Source organism: Lichenostomus cassidix, chromosome 3 (genome assembly GCF_008360975.1).
Source record: "Lichenostomus cassidix isolate B80296 chromosome 3, HeHo_3.0, whole genome shotgun sequence".
NCBI classification, from domain to species: Eukaryota; Metazoa; Chordata; class Aves; order Passeriformes; family Meliphagidae; genus Lichenostomus; species Lichenostomus cassidix.
In genome coordinates this window covers 32,173,754-32,193,395 of record NC_139483.1, presented here as the reverse complement: position 1 = coordinate 32,193,395, position 19,642 = coordinate 32,173,754, and the positions used below count along the sequence as shown (strand labels likewise).

The following is a 19,642-nucleotide window of genomic DNA, read 5'->3' as shown; positions in this document are numbered from 1 at the left end:
CAAAGTAAATAAATGGTTGAATTTTTTTTTAGGCCATTGAAGTAAGTAAATGGTAGAATATTTTTTAGCAAAACGTTAAGAACCAGCAGAAGTGCTTTTGCGTACTTACTTTTCTGCCAAGACAAATCTTTTAGGATGCAGTATATGTTTGTGGAGCTATTAACTGTAAACACCTTTCAGTCCAGCATTCTTGTTTAAGCATAACGATAGACACCTTCTTTCTAGTTTATCCATAAACAATAACTTTCCTCTTGGCTTCCCAGTTCACTAAGATAGGTTGCTTCTTTAAAAATACTGTAGATTTTAATCGTCTGCCCAGGAAGAAAATGTGCTTTAAGGCTTAAGAGACAAAGTAAAGATACAAAGTCAATATTAGTTCAAATCTGTTATGGGAAGAGGAAGGGAAATATATTTTTTATGAGGATATGTACAAGTCAGCAGTTCAATAGAATTTTCAACACCTATTTACTTTTCATCGTACACAACTTCTACCACTTTTCATTTTGCGTTCTGCATGATGACTTTGTTGCAACTTTCCACACTGCCTCACTGCTTGCCTGCAACAGGGTGAGCTCAGTTTTAGTAACAGCCATGTATTGTATTTACAAACATATGTACATGAAACTACGTCACCTGTGATGAGCTGAGTTTTAACTTATGTTACTGATGTCATGATCTGAGATAATGGGAGAGGAAATACATGTTAGGGAGGAATCTGATTGGGTGTTCTGAATAAATTGGGTGCTCTGAGATGGTAAGGTGAACATTATTTCAAGTCACGAGGCAAGAAGAAAACTTAATTATAATCATTAGAAAATTTCTCTTATCTTGTTCAAACTTACACTAGATTCAGAAAGAGATCCCTTGTAAAATAATTAATAGAAAAGAAGCACTAAGATTTATTGGAAATAAGAAGTGAAGTAGCAAGTCAAGCTCGGATTAGTAGAAGACGACTATGGCTTTTCCATCCATACCGGAACATATTTTTGCACATTTGTATTGCTTTCTGTCAGAGCATACTGCAGCAGTTTACTCATGCGAAGCAGTTGTTGACCATCTGTAACTGTGGGGAAAACAGAGACACAGGGACCTGAGGTGTCTGGCCATTGTGGTCATCTCAGCATTCTGAACCATACTTCCAGCAGCCCAGAACTAATTATAGCAACTTTTTGCCCTTCAAGATGCCCTTCAAAATGCTGAGTTGGAAGGGACCTGAGAGATCATCTCATTCCAACCCCTTTGCCATGGGCAGAGTCACCTTTCACAAGACCAGGTTGCTCAGAGCTCCGTCCCACCCAGCCTTGGACTCTTCTAGGGAAAGGGCCTCCCCAGCTTCTCTGTAATGCTGACTGTCACAGTTTTTGTAATTTTAGGTGACATTAATTTGACAGCATACAGAGATTTGATTTGCACTTTGTAGTTCTTTGCAAAAATGAGAATTAAGCCTTGCAAAGAAAGGTGAGATATGAGGAAGGATTATAAAAAAGCAAAAATTATTCATCTAGAGATCATGAGCACTCCTTTAGTGATAAGGTAGCCTATCAGCTAGTTTTGTCAAGAAGAGGTCTGAAGAGGTCTTCATCATTTCCCTACCCTTAAGTAACCACTTCAAACAGCATCAAGATGTGTGCTATAATTTCAATTGACTTTTTGTTAGTTGCTGAGTCTACCTGGTGTTTTGCAGGCAGACACAAGCTGATTTTGCCTCTTCTCCAATCAGAAGTTGTTTGGCTTCAAATCAATTAGTCCTGCTGGGATACAGAATGGATTAGCTGAGGGTGCAGTTCTGCTCCAAAAATGGGTGTTTGACTTCTCATCAGCTTCAGAGCTCAGAGCAAATTTGTATCTTTCTTCAGAAAATCACATAACTGACCATACCCTTACAGAGCAACAATTTTTTAATTAATACTGAAAAACAAATAATTATTGCAGATGAGAGCAAATAAATCTATTTTCATGATAGATCTCAACCAAATTATATAATGTTTCTGTTGCTGTTATTCTGTGAGAAGTTTTACATCTGCATATGTTTGACATATTGTATTTTGTCCTAGCACAGTTTTTAAAACCAAATTTTTCCTTAAGTTAGAAGGCATTTTGATCTTACATACCAAAACAGAAAGAGTGCAGACTGTTAACTACTTCTATAACTCTGTCTCAGGAAAAGATTTTTGTACACAACCTCCCCCTAAGACTCTGAGACCCATGACTGCAAATCCAAGAAGATTCCCCTTTTTCTCCCTGCCGTTTGCATTAAAATACTTGATTTTAAATTTCTACAGAATTTTCTGTCTAGAAATTTTGTAGCTTATAGTCACAAAAAAACCTCCAACGAACACCATTAAATTAAGTACACTGCAGCATGGCAATACTGGAAAACTGTGTCCACCTCATTTGGTAGATGAGGAACATAAGAAACTAAACACCCCACCCATGGTTAATGAATTCCTGTGTCTGAGCAAGAAGCAGGGCTCAGACAGTGCTGCATTTCTAAGGAGCAAGTTTTAGGAGTCAATAAGTCTCATGGCTGTTAAATAATTCCTTGCCTTCATAAATGTTTTTTAATACATATACTCCAGTTCAGGGGAAAAAGATTTACTGCATTCTTCATAAGCGATGCAATAAAGAAGCAGGCTTTGGTCAGTTGAAGTAATGTTTTAATTAGTAGCATACATCCCACATGCAAATACCATTAAGACAGTCATTGATAAATGGGCATATTTCCTAAATATGTACAAGTTAAATGAGCCTTGCATCTAATGAAGTGATCCAAAATTAAAGCAAGTGTAGGAGAGAGACATGAATACAGAAATGTTGTGTTTGAACAATTAAATGATTAGTATAGGCTCGGTCACTCTTAGGTTGGTCATGTTTCTAAATATTCTAATTATATTTTACCACTCAGTCTGCCAGCTACAAATATTTTTTTCACTTATGGATTTATGCTAGCAGGGCTGTGAATTTGAACTCAGGCCTCTGACAGCAAGAGAAACCCTAAATTGTTAAAATGCTAAAAGGATATATCAATACCTCCTATCCAATGTTCTCCTCTTTCTGTCCAGTCGTATGTTTCAATCCAGAGCAGGTTGTTATATGGCTGTTCATATCCACAACTGTTTGATAACCTCTGAAAAAGAAATGTCTTTTTTGAAATTTCTTCCTACTCCCCAGGTTTCTTCAACATAAATGAAAAAAGGGGTGGGGGGGGGAAGTCACAAATATAAAGAGATAAAGGGATGAAGCCTGTAGGCTGGATAGGTAAGATATATTTGATGTTGGCTCTGTGTTTGTTTTGCAGTATTATAACTGAACCCTTCCTAAAGATGGTTTCAACAGTAATGACAGGGTTTCAACCATTGTCTTAAATATTTTAACAAAGAATAGACTAATCTCACATGAATTATTTTCCCCAGAAGATTCCTGCTGTCTTGCACTGTGTCTGAACTTGATTAAATCCCTTGTACTGCTGGTTGCCACCTGAACCTAAAGCCCAGTAGCACATGAGTCAAAACCAGAGATGTTTATGTAGAGGACAAGAGACATGGAACAGCCAGTGTGTGGAATGATTTTGACTAAAAACACTTGTGAGTTGCAAGGAGACATGAAGATCAGGAGGCTTGTGATGGGAGAGGGAAATTTGGTTTGGAATGTCTGAAGGATGAGGTTAGGACTGCAGCTTGGCTGGAAAATGCTTTGTGGGAAGGAAGGGAGACAGATCTTTCTTAGCACACCAAGATGCAGATTAGGACCAGCTGTGGAAAGAAGTGAGGACAAAGTTGGTGGGGTCACTGAAGATGTTTGAGTAATCAGAGTAGGGCAACAAGGACTGTTAACTGTGGGGAAAAGGTGTAAGATAGGACTGAAGGACAGATCTGAGACTGGCACAAGGATGAAATCATCCCATTGTACCAAAAGTGGCTAGTAAGGAGCTAGAATTGGTGGCTGGAAAACAGGTTTGGATAATCAGGAGTTGAGAATAAGACAGGAAAATGATACTCATGTTGAGGGGTAGAGAAGAGAAATAATAAAAGAACATTGGAGATAATGAGGCAGAAGAGAAAAAGCTTGGGAGAGAAGAATGGAAAATAAATAAGCAGTACAATTTCAAACCTTTCTTTGCAGAAAGAGGGAAGCCTATGGCTCCCATGTAAATGGTTAGTACAGACTGTTCTGCTGTAAGCTAGTGGTGGTGAAATTAATCCTCTCTTGGCTCAGAAATGCACAAACTGGGACAGAACAATATTATATAGAATGCGAAACCTAGAAAAGTTCTCACACTTTCTAACTCTTGATTAATTGTGGAATTTTAATTTGTCTCTTTCATTAATTATACTATCAATCTTCAATTATGAGACCATATTTATTTTAAATGTTTGACTTTGCCATCTCAGAAGACTTCTTTTAACACAGTACTCCTTCAATATGTAATCAAATTACACTGTAATAATAAATGAAAAAATGCAGGCATTGTTTTAGTTGCTTCTTAATTGCTCATTCAATTAGAATGCTCACTAATTTGCAAAATGCAGGTCCTGACAATGGATTTCATAGCCATTACTACAAATTGGTCAGGTTTTCCTGTAATTTCTTTGAGTGGGCTCTCATGATTTAACTGAAAACCATGTGAAAATTCTCCCAATTAATTGAAGTGTCTAGGCTCAGGATGAAATAATGTGACCTGATTTTTTTTCCGCTCTGACCTCTCTGGAGAGTTTCAAAGTGTGTTGGGCGTATAGTGTAATCACTCAATAGCATGTGTGAATATATGCTGGTCTGAACAGGGCTGGTTTTTTGTTACATTCCTTTCCTTATCATTAGTTTGTGCCTGTGCAGCACTTTAAACATTTCAAGAACTCTACGAATGGTCAGCCCTGTAAAATTCTTTCTGGCAGGCATCAAACTGAACAAACTACAGACTTCTCTGTAGTTCATTGGAATTCACTTTGTGCAGTGTAAGAAGTTGAAAATGGCACAAATGTAGGCACAGATTTTCTTTTATCACCTTAATAAATCTTCTTGTCAATAGTTTCAGGAATTTAGACTGCAATATTTTTATGCTTCCTTGATCACAAGGGAAACAGCACAGACATACTGAAGATGGGTATGGCATAAGAGGAATTATCCTCAGGCTCAAATATATATTTGCAAGTCGGGGCTTCCCTGAGAAAAAATTTTTGGAGATAATTGGATGTTGTATAACAGCAGTGGTAACTACATACTTAAGCTCTGAAGCTAGACAGAAAATGAGATTTTATGCACAAGGAGTTCAGATAGTGAGTTTATTTGCTCTCTTTTCTTGCTCTCCTTTCTTTTTTTTCTTTTTCTTCCAAATTAGGATAAAAATTTGGAATAGTGATAATTTGGGGGTGATTAATAATTTCAAACAATGTTGATCTTGATTTGTGAAAAAGTGTTCTTCCATGTAAATAATTTTCCTCTTTTTTTTCACCTTCTGTAAAAGTAGTAAGTTTCTTCTAGGAAATAATCCCTTAACATTCTGTTTTATGCTGGGAAAAATGTATCTAAAAATGTTGCCTCAGCTAGTACATGCACTGGATATGGATTTTTTGTAAAATATATCAACACTTTTTTTTTTTTAATGTACTGCATACAGCTCACCATCAGCTACGTTGAATTGCTGATGCCTACCAAGGAACGCCAAAAGCAGCTGCTGCGCCAGTATTGCTTTGAATGCGATTGCCTTCTCTGCCAGAATCAAGAGAAGGTAGGTTGAAAGAAGAAATTTCTTTTCAATTAAACAGAATTTTCCAAGGCCTCTCAGCAGCTTCTTTTCCTTTATGTAATACTTATCTTTTGCTGCTAATTGAATGGCCAGAATAGAGGAGAAACTTACCTCTGCCCTCAGGGCTGTTTTTGTTGCTATGAAAGACAGCTCCAAAGGAAAGAAAAGCAGGAAATGTTGACATTTTTTTATTCAAAAGATAATCTTGGAAATTCAGCTGATGCCTGTGGTCTGATACTACCAGAAGGTTGTGCTTATCCTCAAAATAATGTTGAATTAATTCTGCCAAACATCTGCATCAGTAATTTTCAAGAACTACCAGGCTTATTCAGGAGATGTTAGAGAGAAGGGTGAACCTTCTTGGGTGACTTTGTATTTTTTATGCTCACTTGAATCACAAGTTCTTGGATGTCAGATCAGTAGTTGTAGTAGATAAACTTTTGTTCAATGTGATCTGTTGCTAGGGTTCAGCCTAGCCTGATTGGATTATATTCTGGTTTGCTTCATGTTTATACAACCTTGGCACAATAAATTTGTCTCAGAGTGTGATGAGAGATCAAATAGAATAGGCAAAGTGAGGCTGACTTCATAGCAGTTTATGCACTTAGCTTCTTTTGTTGTATGTACACTTGTTCTTATTTTCACAAATGCCTGTTTGGAGTGAGTCACCTGCCATAGCTAAATGTGTTCCTGCAAGATTAGAAATAGTAAGAAAGGCATTGATGAAAATGTAATTCCAAGGAGCATAATATGATTCATGAAATAATTGCTGTACAGAAAAATAAGAAAAAGTAGCCCCCAAAGTTTAAACTGTAACATATGCTTTGATTCATCAGTAAGCAGTTCAAAAAAAAGAACACAGAAAAGTTTCAGGCTTATGACATAATGCTAAATTACTTCCTGTCCATGTTGGCATTCTGTGCCTGATAAAGACTGCAGCAATTCTTCTCAGAGGCAATGAAGTGAAGACCTCTTTTTGTCTTTCTTTTAAAGATGGTCACTCAAGTGCCGTGAAATCTTGGATTAGTTTTGGCTAAATGGCATCCTCACAGATGCAATGATGATTAAGAAAAATAAGCAGGCTAAAAAGTCTTCAAGGATCACTTAACAGTTTGTGAAAGGGTAGACAAGTGGTGTAAAGACCATTCAGTATATGGAATGTTTTAAGAAACAATATCCCCAGGCTGGTATAAATGTCATTGTAAGAATCAACATATAACATCAAAAAATACTGTAGTGAAATTATGTGTGCATATATTAATGAAAGCAATAGTCTGATACACAGGTTAAAATTAATTCATGGTATTTTTTTTTCTTTTTGAAAATATAATTGTCATTTGTTTTCATATTCTATTGATCTTTTTTTGCCCATTCACAAAAATTTATGTGGGAATGATACTGTGAAATGTTTGGAAAGTTCTTTGTGACTGCATTCTGAAATTCTGTGATTGCCTCATTGTTATGATGTAGAGAGGTCTGGGAAGGTCTGGGAGCCTCATCAACTTTGTTGATGTCTATGAAGAAAACATCTTTATCCTCAGCTTCAGTCTAGGGTGATTAGATATTATCTGCAGCAGTCCTCATTGTGTTTCATTTTTCTGTGCCAACTGAATTTGTAAAATCTCTACATGACTAGTTTGGAAACTTAGATTTTTTGTTTCTTTTTTTTTTCATTGATCTCAGTCACTATTAGTAAGCTGAGAGTCATGTAATACTGCAGATACAGCAGGAGATAATATTTTTGGAAATTCTGGGGTTTTAAACTACAGAATGTCTAGATTTAGATGCTTAAAAGTTATCAGTTGATAAAATTATTCAATAACATGCCTGCTGAAATAACCCTGAAACAAATTTCCAAGTCATCTTAGAAAATATTTTAAAAGCAAAACCTTTGTCAGTAAAATAGGCAACAGCTGTAACTTTGTGTCCTCAAGAGTGGCAGAGTGAATACTGTGAATCAATAAATATAGTCAGCTAACAGTAAATTCCCATATTACAACATTGCTTTGCAAAACAATATAATTTAGTCAACAGCAATTAATCCCATTTATGTTTCTTATAAGTAAAAATGCAAATGCCACAAATGCTTTATGCATTCAAGTTCTTGTGTGTTGAGGATTTTTTTCAGTTGCAGTCATCTCATCAAAAAAGCTAGAATCCTTTTTGAAACCACATTTAGAGACACTTAAACAAACACAGAGTTTATGTTACTCCAATCTTGCTGAGTGTGCTTGCAAGATGCTGAGTACATTCCAGGGACCAGTGAAAGCTCTCAAGATGCACACATCAATTTACAGTAAAGTTTTAAGTCAAGTGATTTCCACTGTAGCTTTTATTCTGCACCTTTTGTAATGTTTTAAAAGTGACCCTGTGAGTCCTGTGGGAAATATACATTACAGTTTATATGAAGAGCACATAAACCCTATGTCGATTTGTACTTAGTGACATGCATCCCTCTTTATTCATATTTATAAAAATACTTGGCAAGATAATTATCAATGAAATTTATGTTTCCTGTTACATATTTAGAGGCTTGTTAATTTAGTGTTATATTCCTGAGTAAAAAAGGAAGATGATATGAAGTTTCTTGTCTCAAGTCAGTTACTGACTGTAAGTGACTTTGGGAAATTAACTTTATTCAAGAGCAACCTTTATGTTTTCTAAGATCCAACCCTTATTTTTCATAATTAGTGGGAAACTACCATTTCAATTAGAGCTGAAAAGGTTTTTTACTAGAAAACAGATCAGTCTGTCTGTATTGGGGACCATTTTTGTGAATGTTCTGTGAAGCTGTGGTTTGATCAGTTTCTACAAAGGCAGGGAGAAGATAATCTATAGGTAATTTATACTTCTGCTGAATGTTCTGATACCCAAAGGATAATAAGGGAAGGTGCTATAATTTTCTAAGGTCTTTTAGTTTTATGTGATTAATTTCTTTGAATGAGAATAATTCCTTGAAGCAGAATGGTTTGAGGTTTATTGGTGTGCTTTGTGTCCCCATCATACCAAGAGAAAAGACAGGCAGTTCATTCATACTGTCTTCAGTAGAAATCTATGAAAACTGGAATGGAATAAAAGAGGTTAAAGGAATGCCTTCAAGTAAATTCCCACTCTTCAGACAGATAAAGTTTGGTGAGATAAATTATGCTGCTCCATGAAGTATATATAAATACAGAATCAAGACTGACATGATTACATTTCTGTGCTAGCTGACATGGATAACCAGAGTGCAGTTGCAACTCTGACTAAATATACATAGTTCCTTTGCACAGTTGTCAGGATCAGAGACTCTAATATGGCAACTACATGTACAAGTATCATGAAATGGGCTGCAGCCCAACCACAGGGACCCTTGCTGAAGCAAAAGTTACTGAAGTTGAGCATCAACTTCAGCTGATAAACACAAGCACTCAGTGTGAGCAGACACAGCCCTAGACCAAGTGGAAAGTAACATGGCTGAGCAGTCACAATTGCACTGCATGCAAAATGAGAGGAAATGTTCCTCACTGGTCACTGCTGGTGAAAGGACTTCAAAGTAAAACTTTGTTTGCTATGCAGGAATAGTATTTTATCTTCCTCTCCAACTATGAGCACAGCCATGGAATAATCCAGGTGTATAGCTGTCAACAAGGATGAGAAAATATAGAAGCAAACAGTGGCAAGAGCTGGACTGGGGATCTTAAATAATTTTTGGTGTCTGAGCCTCAATGTGAGCTGCATTTTAATTCTAAAGACGTGCTGTAATGCTGACCAGTGTCTTTTAGAAAGAAGCTGGTCAAGCAGCATAGCAAGTACAAATATACCACTGTATCAGTTCCTGAAAAATTAAGTGGCACTAACGACAAATCTAAACAAGACTTTTGTCCAAAGTTAGAAAGAAAACCAAGAACTAAAAGAGGGGGGAAAAATATATCTTCCTAAATTCACTCATAGAACACTTCCTGTCTGTCAATACTTTAAGTTATAGCTACTGTATTGTCTTCAGTTCATTGTATCTCTGACAGCTTTATACATAATTCTTTGCTCCATTATAAGATCAATCTCTACTGTAATTCAGGAATGTGTGCCAAGCTGAACTCTTGGCAACATATTGCTATTCCAGCACATAAAAGCCCCTTATATTAATTATAATTAAAGATGGGATTACACCGATGACAAACATTCTAAATGAAGAACAGTTTTTTCCACAGTCATGAGCCAGAGTATTGTTCATGTTCTACATCTTCAGCCAAGGATTTCAGGGACATTTGTGCTTATAGAATCGCTTTGTTATGAGTCGCCTTTCTCTTTTGGAGCCAGGATTTAATATCTTAGTCTAGCTTGGTTTTTGGAAAGCTTTGATTTATTACAAGGTCAAAAGCAATGGGTTTGAATCTGAATCATTTTTATATTTGGCCAGTGTTTGAGAGTTGCCAAAGTTAATAACAACATAATGCCAGTAAGCATGCTATTCCTTTAATCACTTTATTGCTTTGCTTAGTATTTATATTGCAGCCTGAATTTTGGTAGAGAACACCACAAGTCCAGTTTCCAAATCAAGGGCTCTCAAAATCAGGTTACCTGAACAGCAGCCAAGCTATGAACCTCTACATAAAAATATCACCTGCAATTCTTTACCTGTTATTGCATACATCCACCAGCTCTGTTATTAAAAAAACCAAACAAAAAACCAAAAACAAACAAAAAAAAACCCACAAAAAACGAAAAAAAAAAAAAGCAAAAAACCCCAAAAATCACCACTGAATAAGTTCTTGAACCTGAAATTTTGGCATTCTTTTTCTTGCTGAGGAAACAACACAACTGTAGTTTGGAACTTCATCAAATGTAAGTTAGTTGATTAAATTAGTTGTTACAGCAGATACCTGTGGATGATTTGCCTTACCAGGTTTCCTGAAACACTCTTGAATATGGCCAAAGGTACGCTATACAACACTTTCACCTTTGATCTTCATGTTTGCTGTCAGCAATACTTTTGAAAAATATGTGCTTAAATTACAGAGGCATTGTTACATGAAGAGTATTATTGTTGACTGTTGTTTTTAATTAGCATGTAAAGGCTTCATGAAAGATCACTGGTGTTAGTACAAAAATGTCACCCCTCCCTCAGGGATCATATATTTAGGACACAGGAAACACAAAATTATATGTTAAGAAGTGCCTTTTTAAATTGCTGAATTGTCAAGTTCCATAAGTTTGTGTCCCAGTTTTCCTAATATTTATTTATTTTTAGACATTTACATTCTCACTAAGTTTTCCAAGTACAATATAAAAGATGAGGCCTCTAATTAATTCAAAAGATGAAGCCTGGGAAGCAATGATTAAATAGGAATCTTGAAAACAAGTCTCTTTATACAGCTAACTGAACATGAAACCCCTTGATCAAAGCAAATAAAAAACTAGGAGCATCTGTTTCTCTAGTCATGATTCTAAGAAACTTGCTAAATACCAATGTACCAAATGGTGTGTTAAAAAAATATATCAGGACTGTGTTCCAACAGAATCCTGGTTTAATTAATTTCTTATCAAAATACAGATTTTGCAGTAGTTAATTGTAGAAATCGTTCATTCCTCATATTTTTTACTGTTTTGCCACTAGAATTGCCTTTGAAGCCAACTATGGAATGACATCAAGCCAGAGATCAGTCATATTTCACCCACCTACTCTTTCAGCCCAACATCAGTGTAACCAGTGCCTACAAAAGTCAGTAGCAGTAATTAGAGCCCACTGGGACACAATGCTGTTTCTTTCCATAGGTGGTTGGCTGTTTCTTCCCTCTGGCAAGGCATTTGGTAGTGACATAAAGCCTGGATTCATTCCTGAAACCCAACAGTCAGACTAACACTCTTCTGTTCCTTTCAGAGGATCTTACCCTCTTGGGATGGATTTCCAAACAGCCAAGGACAGAGGGCTTCTATTTTTCTAGTGCCAAAAATGACAGTAAAAAACAAGGCAGCCGCTTCTAATTTCTGGGATCTCTTGTTCATCAACAAAGGCAGCATCTCTTCAGCTTCTTAGCATTTCTTACATGACTTCTGAGGCTCCTTCCGTCTTTCAACATTGTAATTTTTTTTCCACTGAAGTGCACTTCCAAAGACAGTGACAAATGCACTGTGATCATTTTTCCATGACAACTTGCCTATCCTAGTTGCTTTGGGACTGCCTCAGTGTGCTCTGGTCACCACTTGGCAGCAGCCAGCTGGAGTTCACTTGGGTTGTCAAGGTCATGGAAAAGATACGGCTGCTCTTATAAACAGACATGAGTGGAAAGATGTATGCACTCTCTTTGCCTTTCCAGGAGATCCTTGAGAGGGAAACCTGCATCAGTTTAGCCCATCAAGTTCATATTAAAAGCAAACATAGAAGCTGAGAGTGTGGCACCCTCCTGGGAATCTAGCTTTCTGCTCTTCTGATGGGAGCAGAATCTCATTCCTTTCAGATCCAGCCATCTAAGAGGAACCATAAATCTTTGGCAGATGTTTTAAGCAAAAACACTTTTTTGCCAAGGGAAAAGAGGCCATTCCCAGGACTGTTTTAGGCTGTTGCAGCTGCATTTAAGTGCCTGGATCCTTATGGATCTATCCTTTCTGGATGTACAGCTTCCTTGGGAATGTTGTTAGAACTAGCTATTGCTGTTAGGATTTCTTTTTTCATATGGTGTCATTCCTATAGCAGTAACTATTTGGTCTCTGCTGAATCACAAGCAGAAAAAGGAAAACTTTCACTCTGGGTTAGCAATCTAAAATAAACATAGAAGATAGAATATTAAGAAAGAAACAGTAGTAATTTAAATATAAGGCTAGATCAGACAAATCACTTTCCAAACACCTTTTCCTGCAGTGGAAAAACATTCTTTTCCTAAAACATTCTTTTCCTAAGCATATCAGTCATTGCATATATGCCAGTCATTGCATTATCTGAGCTTGAATCTCTGAATTCTCTTTCACTGAGGTTCCTATAAGGTCTTGTATGTTTCAGTCTGTCAAAGTGATGTCTAATAACAGCATTACCTTAAGGAATAATCTTGATTTTGAATGCCTTTTCTTGATCTGTTTATCAGTCCATTTTTTCTACTCTGCAGCATGATCAATCTTTTAACATCCCATTAATTAGGGAACTTGATTGAAATATTATAGGTTTCAATTCATGTCCCAAAAGTAATTAAAAAAAAAAAAAGGATGTTGCAACTTTAAACTGCAGCATTCTGAGCTGACTGTGTTTCAGTTTTCTGGATACAAAAATCTCTCTGGTTGAAGATTGTTCACTTCAGATAAAACAATATCTGTATCAGAGCCAGAATGACATTTTTCCTAGGTGTTAGAACAGACTCTATGGGGTAAGGGGAACCTCGCAACTCTCTTAGTGCTTCAGGCAATGAGTGAAGTTCATGTGAGTCCAGGATGTGCACCGTATCTTTCTTCTAGGTTCCTCTTCCAAATAAAGTGGAAATAGGAGCTTGGATCTTTGTTTTCCCAAGTGTATATTTTAATGGGCTATGAATTTCAAGGAAAAAGTAGAAGAAAGTGAGAGGAAATACCTTTTTTTCATTGGTTCTCTGGATGTTATCTAAATCCCTTTCTGACAAGTAAAGAATTTTATCATTTACCTTTAAAGACCAGGACAGTAACATTATATGGGCTGACCATAATGTCAGCTTTTGTGGGCATGCTGTATATTCTGATCACTCCATTTTATTTTTTGATCTGCTCTTAGACTCTTGTTTTTTAAGATAAATACTCTTTTTACTTGGTACAGTCTAAAAACATGCCAGACAAGTGTGGCTGTGATTCTGATTCAGTTTTATAAATAATTGAAACAGTAAAGTCAACAATCTGAACCACACCAACATGGAGGAAGAAAAGAAGATGGAAAAGTACTCTACTGTTTATCAGCAAATTTATGAGCTATTTGAAATAGGACACAATTTTATTAGCGCACTGAAATTTTTTGCAATATGCCATCTTCAAGTAATTTCAGTTAAAGTTCTTGTCATCTTTAAACTCATTCCCCGTTGAAGCTATTGCCTTGAAGATATCACTCAAAAATAGTCCAGAGGAACCTTTCTCATTCTGAATAAATGTTTTCAACTATGCTTCTTATGATGTTCCTTCACATCAGTACATTCTGTGTCTTTCTCTTCAGATTCTGAATATGCTTCCTGCGTACTCCAAATTTCTGGTTCTTAATACCATCCTGACTGTATACTGTATACTTTATGATGCTGGGCAATTTGTCTTTTTATTTTTCTTACCCAATAATATATCTTACCTTTCTTACAGTGTATTTTTTTTTAATTCACATGCTGTCCATACAATGCCCGGAAATAACTAGAATTAAATACTGCAAATACAGTAGGTGTAAATGCTTGGTGAAGATTAGCTTCATTGCAGTGCCTGTTGTCCTAGTTTTCTGAAAATTCCAATCAGAGGAAAGGAATAATGACTGGTTGTGTTAAGCAGGTTTGTGCACACTGAGCCCGTAAGTATGATCATGGTTTTACCTTATGTGGGTCAATAATGGGTTTAAAAAATCTGGGAAAAGTTTAATCTTGTAGTCCTGATTTTAATCTGGTAATCTGCCCATCATTAAATCTATGAACTAAACCATTCTCTTAGCCTCTCCTGGAAGAACAGCATATCCTGTGAACCATTTCACCATGATTGCTTTTTGTGGTGAAGTGAACATGTACCTGCACTGGACAAGCGCAGGTCTGAATCGGAAAAGCAATATTGTGTGCATATGTATGTGCATAGGTACATGTATGGAACACTCAAGGACAATTTTAAAGATTTTCCTATTTCATGAACAATATGTCCCACATGCAGTACGTGGTGGTGGTTGTTTTCTTTTGCCGCTATTTGTTTTGTGACATTTGTTAAGTAATATGAAGGCCTATTTCATATCTCCCTCCACAGATTAGATGCTGAAATGCCCATTATACAAGTAACATTGAAAAGATGAGTTATTTTTTGGTATGTCTCAGTATGAAACTTACTAGAAAGACTCACATTGCTATTTCCCAGGCCACACTGTGGAAATGCATCTTTCACTCTAGGCTTATTTAAATTAAGAAAGATGGCTTTCCTGCCAGCTGCCTCTAAACTTTTAGACACTCTTTGCAAGCCAAATTTTATTTTTCAAAGATTGATTGACTGATTTAGGACCCCGTGGCAAGGTTGTCAGGTATCATGACTTCGTTCTTATTGTTTTTTGACAGTGTAATAGTTCAAAGTTTGACATTCTGGCTGAATTCATAGGAAGCACCATAGGCTGAAAAAGACAGAATCACGCTCTTCAGTGCCTAAATCAGTTCCAGTCCTTAACTAATATCCTCTGAGGTGTCTTAAAGCAAGAATGAGCTCATTTGAATAACAAGGAAGCCTATAACTTTTGAGACTAAAACTGCAGACTAAATGCTTTGGCTTGAAAAATTGCTGTGATAAGCAATGTACCATATCAGCTTCTTGCCATTAATTTAATTAATGTCACAACAATGCAATAACTAAAGCTGTAGTTATAAATTTTGTATTTGTGACCTCTGTTCTAAGACATAAATAGAAACTTTTTGTGTGTGTGAAAGACAGCAGGCTTTAAAAGGCTGTATGTACTCCAGCCACAAGAGTTACAGCAGAGGATTGTGTAATTTTTTGACCCACTGCAGGATGTCCTGCTGTTTTCCATAGATTGCTCAGTGAATTGTGTGAAAGCCATTGGTTATACCATGAACAGTGATTTGAACTGGGGGCTGTAGTAAAGCAGTGTATCACAATTCTGCACAAGATTTATCTGAACACCATTACTGAGAAAAATACGTTGCTGCATCATATTGATTATGGTAAGAATCTTTGTCTTAGTGTTGGATATAAACTAAAGCTCCTGTACTTCCTTTGACAACTAAATTTTTACTCTCAAAGTATTTCTAGTGTATAATTTTATGCTAAGCTTGCATCATTCTGATGCACAAATAAAATCCTTCTGAGCTTTGCGAGCTTTAGGTGGGATTCCAACTACTGTCTGATAATGCAGTAGTTAGAATCTACAGACATTTTGCATAGTGGAGAAAGATACTGTGAAGTTCTGTAGATACTGCACTGTATTCAATTAATGAAGGTGGGGATCCATATGAAGTGAGCTGCTTCTCACCTTCCTCAAACCCTGACTTGTGAAAGACATTTTAGAAAGAAATTTTTGGAAGGGCAACACTTATCCGTCTCACTGGGAGAAATATTTTAGAAAAGTTTGTCTGTTTTCAAGCAATGAGGGAAGTCCTTAGAGGAGAGTACTTATCAGGACACAGACAAATAGATTGGTGGTCCTGTGAACTGCTCTGGAAAATTGTAAATCCAGTATAGATTATGAATCACCAAATGATGTTGTTGCATCAGGTCCCGTAAACAGTTGCTCCGAGGTAAGCCAAGATGTCTAACTTTCAGTGCACGTTTTGTGCTGTAGGCTACCTCTCCTTGCTTTGAGTCAACCTGGGACCATCATGTTTGATTGCTGAGGCATGTAAGTACCTCTGACATGAGCAGTCAACAGGAACCAGCTGCATGGTAGCTATCCAAACAGTAAATAAAGGCCTTGAGAAATGTTCAAGGGTTTTATAATAGTTCTCATGACATTATCACGTTTTAGAGAATGTCCTTTTCACTCATTCCCTATTTTTTGTGAAAATGACTAAAATGTTCGTATTCTTGAATCAGAACAGCAGAGTACTAGAAAGGCATTGGAAACTGTTTCAAGCACTCATTTGCCTCATGGAGTGTTTCTAGCTGCTTCCCTTAAACACTGGAAGAAATTCTACTGGTTTAAATTGGTGTTAGTTAGGGGATAGTCAATAATAATTCTCCAAAGAAGGGGTTCCTGAAATTACTAAAACACTATGCAACATATTTAAAAGTATTTGGAAACCTCTTCTTTGGTTACATTAAACTAACATTAATCTAGTCAGCAGTCAAATATATTAGCAAAATTCTAGAGGAAACTCCAGGTACTGTACTCTCTTAAGAAGCTGCAGTTGTAAAAAATGAATTCAAATTCTTTTATTCATGACTTTAAAAAACTTGGAGACCAGAGAGTGTGGGTTTGAGTATTGATGCTAAACATTCCAGAACCATACTAGTGAGTTAGACAACCAGTTTTTATCAGTGCTCTAGGAATTGCCACTTTCACTTTTAAGATCCAGCAAAAAAAAAAGGTGTAGAGTAGATTGATCAACTGTGTATGATCTTAATTGTGTTGCATGTTCTTCTCTAAACAATCAACTTCCTGTCTTTCACACCCATTCATTCAGAAAGCATATGCTGAAGTAAACAGTAATTTTTTACATTGCAGTATACATTAAAAGACAGAATTGCTATAGCTACAATTTTACGTTATATATAATGCATTATTACATTGTTTTGATATTGGTGTTCAAAATGGTATCTAAATTAATGTCAGTATATCTTCAATAAGAACCAATAATTCAATGGGCACAAACTCTTCAAATCACTGAAGCATAAACTAAACTTCGATACACAAGTAACTGCACTTAGTGAAGTATTTAGTCATTTGCACAGATACTAACTTCAATGGGATTTATACATGCTTGTAAACTTAAGTGCATATTTCAATGAACTGATGAATATGGATTGGATTATACATTGTGAATAACTGAAAATTCTGAGGATTTTGGACCTACAGATCTCTTCTGAGACACTAAATGCGCTCAGTGGCACTCTATATCTCCACAGGTTGCAGAATTAAGGAATAAAGCAGATTTGCCTTATAGCTGTCAGTTAATGTGGTAGAGGAGACCTAGAGATTGCCTTAACAAATGTGTTATGTCTAAGATAGTCTGTGAAATACCAGTCTCACTGTTGCTAGGGATTAGGCTGAATAGTATCCTTCCTCAGGTGAATGAATTACACACAGGGTTTATTTTTGTACTGATGATGGAAATTACAATGGAATTACAAACATGACAAGAATTTTTGGGTGATTTGGCATAAGGCCCTATTTCATTCATGCCAAGCTGTAAGTAATTTCCATTGCTTTTTCTCACTTCTGGCTTTTATGACTTGATAAATAGTGAACTTCTATTTATTGCTCTTCCCACTGTCCAATCAATTTTTATATCCACTTGTAACCTATGCAGCTTGGATGGGAATTGTGCAGTGAGCCCTAAGCTCCTGACACAGGAGGTTTGTAAAGGCAGTGCTGTTACAGACACAAAGCTCAGTCTCGTTGCTTGAAGAACTCCCATCATCCTGACAGGGAGTGAGCTTTGAGGTCTTGAGCCTGCAAAGTGTCAGTCACCCCCAGGGGCTGGAGCTCTGTGGGACACAAGGACAGCCCCTGTGCAATTATGACTCCAAAAAGAGTGGTAGTAGGTAAGGGACCTAGCTTAAAAATAAATATGGGAAATGTTTTGGTCGGCAACCAGAATGACCAACACCTAACTGAAATTACTTCAGAATGCATTAAACACATTTGCCTTTCATTTGAGGACTCTCCAGATAGCAAGATCTCTGATGCAGTTCAGCTGCTTAACCCTGTGTATTGATTATATTTTAACAGATTTATCTTTAGATAGTATCTTACTTTCTTGCTAAGTAGCCTAGCATCCTTTTATACTGCTTTTTGAGAGAGAAAATGCTGGCTGTAATGTTATTTAATAAGATTTTATCACAAAGAATAGATGTAAACCAGAAAAGCTCTAATAATAACACTTAATCCGTGAGCATTACTGATCTTAAAGAAGTTCTATTGGTGTCTGATGTTCAAGACTAATGAAAACTTTGAGCTTTTTTTAGTGTATTTTCTCTTACTACAGGAATTTATATATATATGCACACTCTAAATATATATACACTCTAAAGATTGTTCTTACAGCACACTTAAATATTAAATCACCATAATAATCAGTTATATATAATGCTTACCAAATAGTTTCAAAGTCTGTCCATAATAACGCAGTTTTTACAGTACACAGTATTTTCATGAATGAAGTAGCCGTAATTGCAAAGTCATTGCCAGTAAAATTAATGGATGACAAAGACTGTGATAATAATAAACACTTATGAGAACAGGTAAATAATACAGCATGACTGGAAGTGCTGGTGAATTAGACCTATTGACATAAAATGCATCACCACTGCAAAGGTGGAGCACATGTTCCACATCTGAAATGAGCATCTACAACTATGATTTATTTCACCAAACCTCAGGCAGCTACAGTGTAAATGTCATCATCTGAGCTAGTTGCTCTAGACTTTCTTTATGGATAAAATGGAGAAGAATTAACACACTTTGACTGTTATTCATCTGACGTATTTTAGAAGCCAACTTTAGGGTAATACAAATTGCACCCTGGGACTGTTTCTTTGTCATATAGAAGGGTGGCCCAACTGTCTACCTTTGATCAAATGAATCTCAGCATGGGTGTCTGAACAGAAATGGAAAATGCTGTGTTCTTCTCTGGCAAAGAATGCTAATGTGACCCTTGAATCTATACAACAGGGGAGTCAGTAGGAAGAATTATGTCCATTTTCTGCACTATAAAACATTTATGAAGTATCCTGTGTATCATACAATGTATATATGCAGTGATCTTTGAAAAAACATGTGTGTTTAAAAAAAAATCACAGAAAAAATGTTTAAAAATGTTTGTGTTTAAAAAAAAATCACAGAAATTAATAGCTGAAATGGGATTGCAGTGAATAAGAATGGAGTATGAGTCTGACAGAAATGCAATTACTATTTTCTGCTGTGCGTAACTGTGGACCTGACAGGTATCAGACTTACAGCTGAAGAGGTTAAGAATTGTTTGTTTGTTTGCTCTTCTTATCTCATATTTTGTCTTAATTAAATCTAAGATGTTATTGGGATGGCCATATCTTAGTCCCATTTAATTTTAT

General features: G+C 36.3%; 1 protein-coding gene across 3 annotated transcripts in view; it reads left to right on the top strand.

Moving 5' to 3' along the window:
- SMYD3 (SET and MYND domain containing 3) overlaps nucleotides 1-19,642 on the top strand; it is a 383,946-nt gene that overhangs the window by 306,598 nt on the left and 57,706 nt on the right. For 2 of the 3 annotated variants that reach the window (XM_085055183.1, XM_085055184.1), the window contains exon 8: nucleotides 5,615-5,725. The exons of the other annotated variant lie outside the window; for it this stretch is intronic. In XM_085055183.1, coding sequence (XP_084911309.1) covers nucleotides 5,615-5,725 — 111 coding nt within the window. The remainder of the gene's footprint in view (nucleotides 1-5,614; nucleotides 5,726-19,642) is intronic. 3 annotated transcript variants of the gene reach the window in all.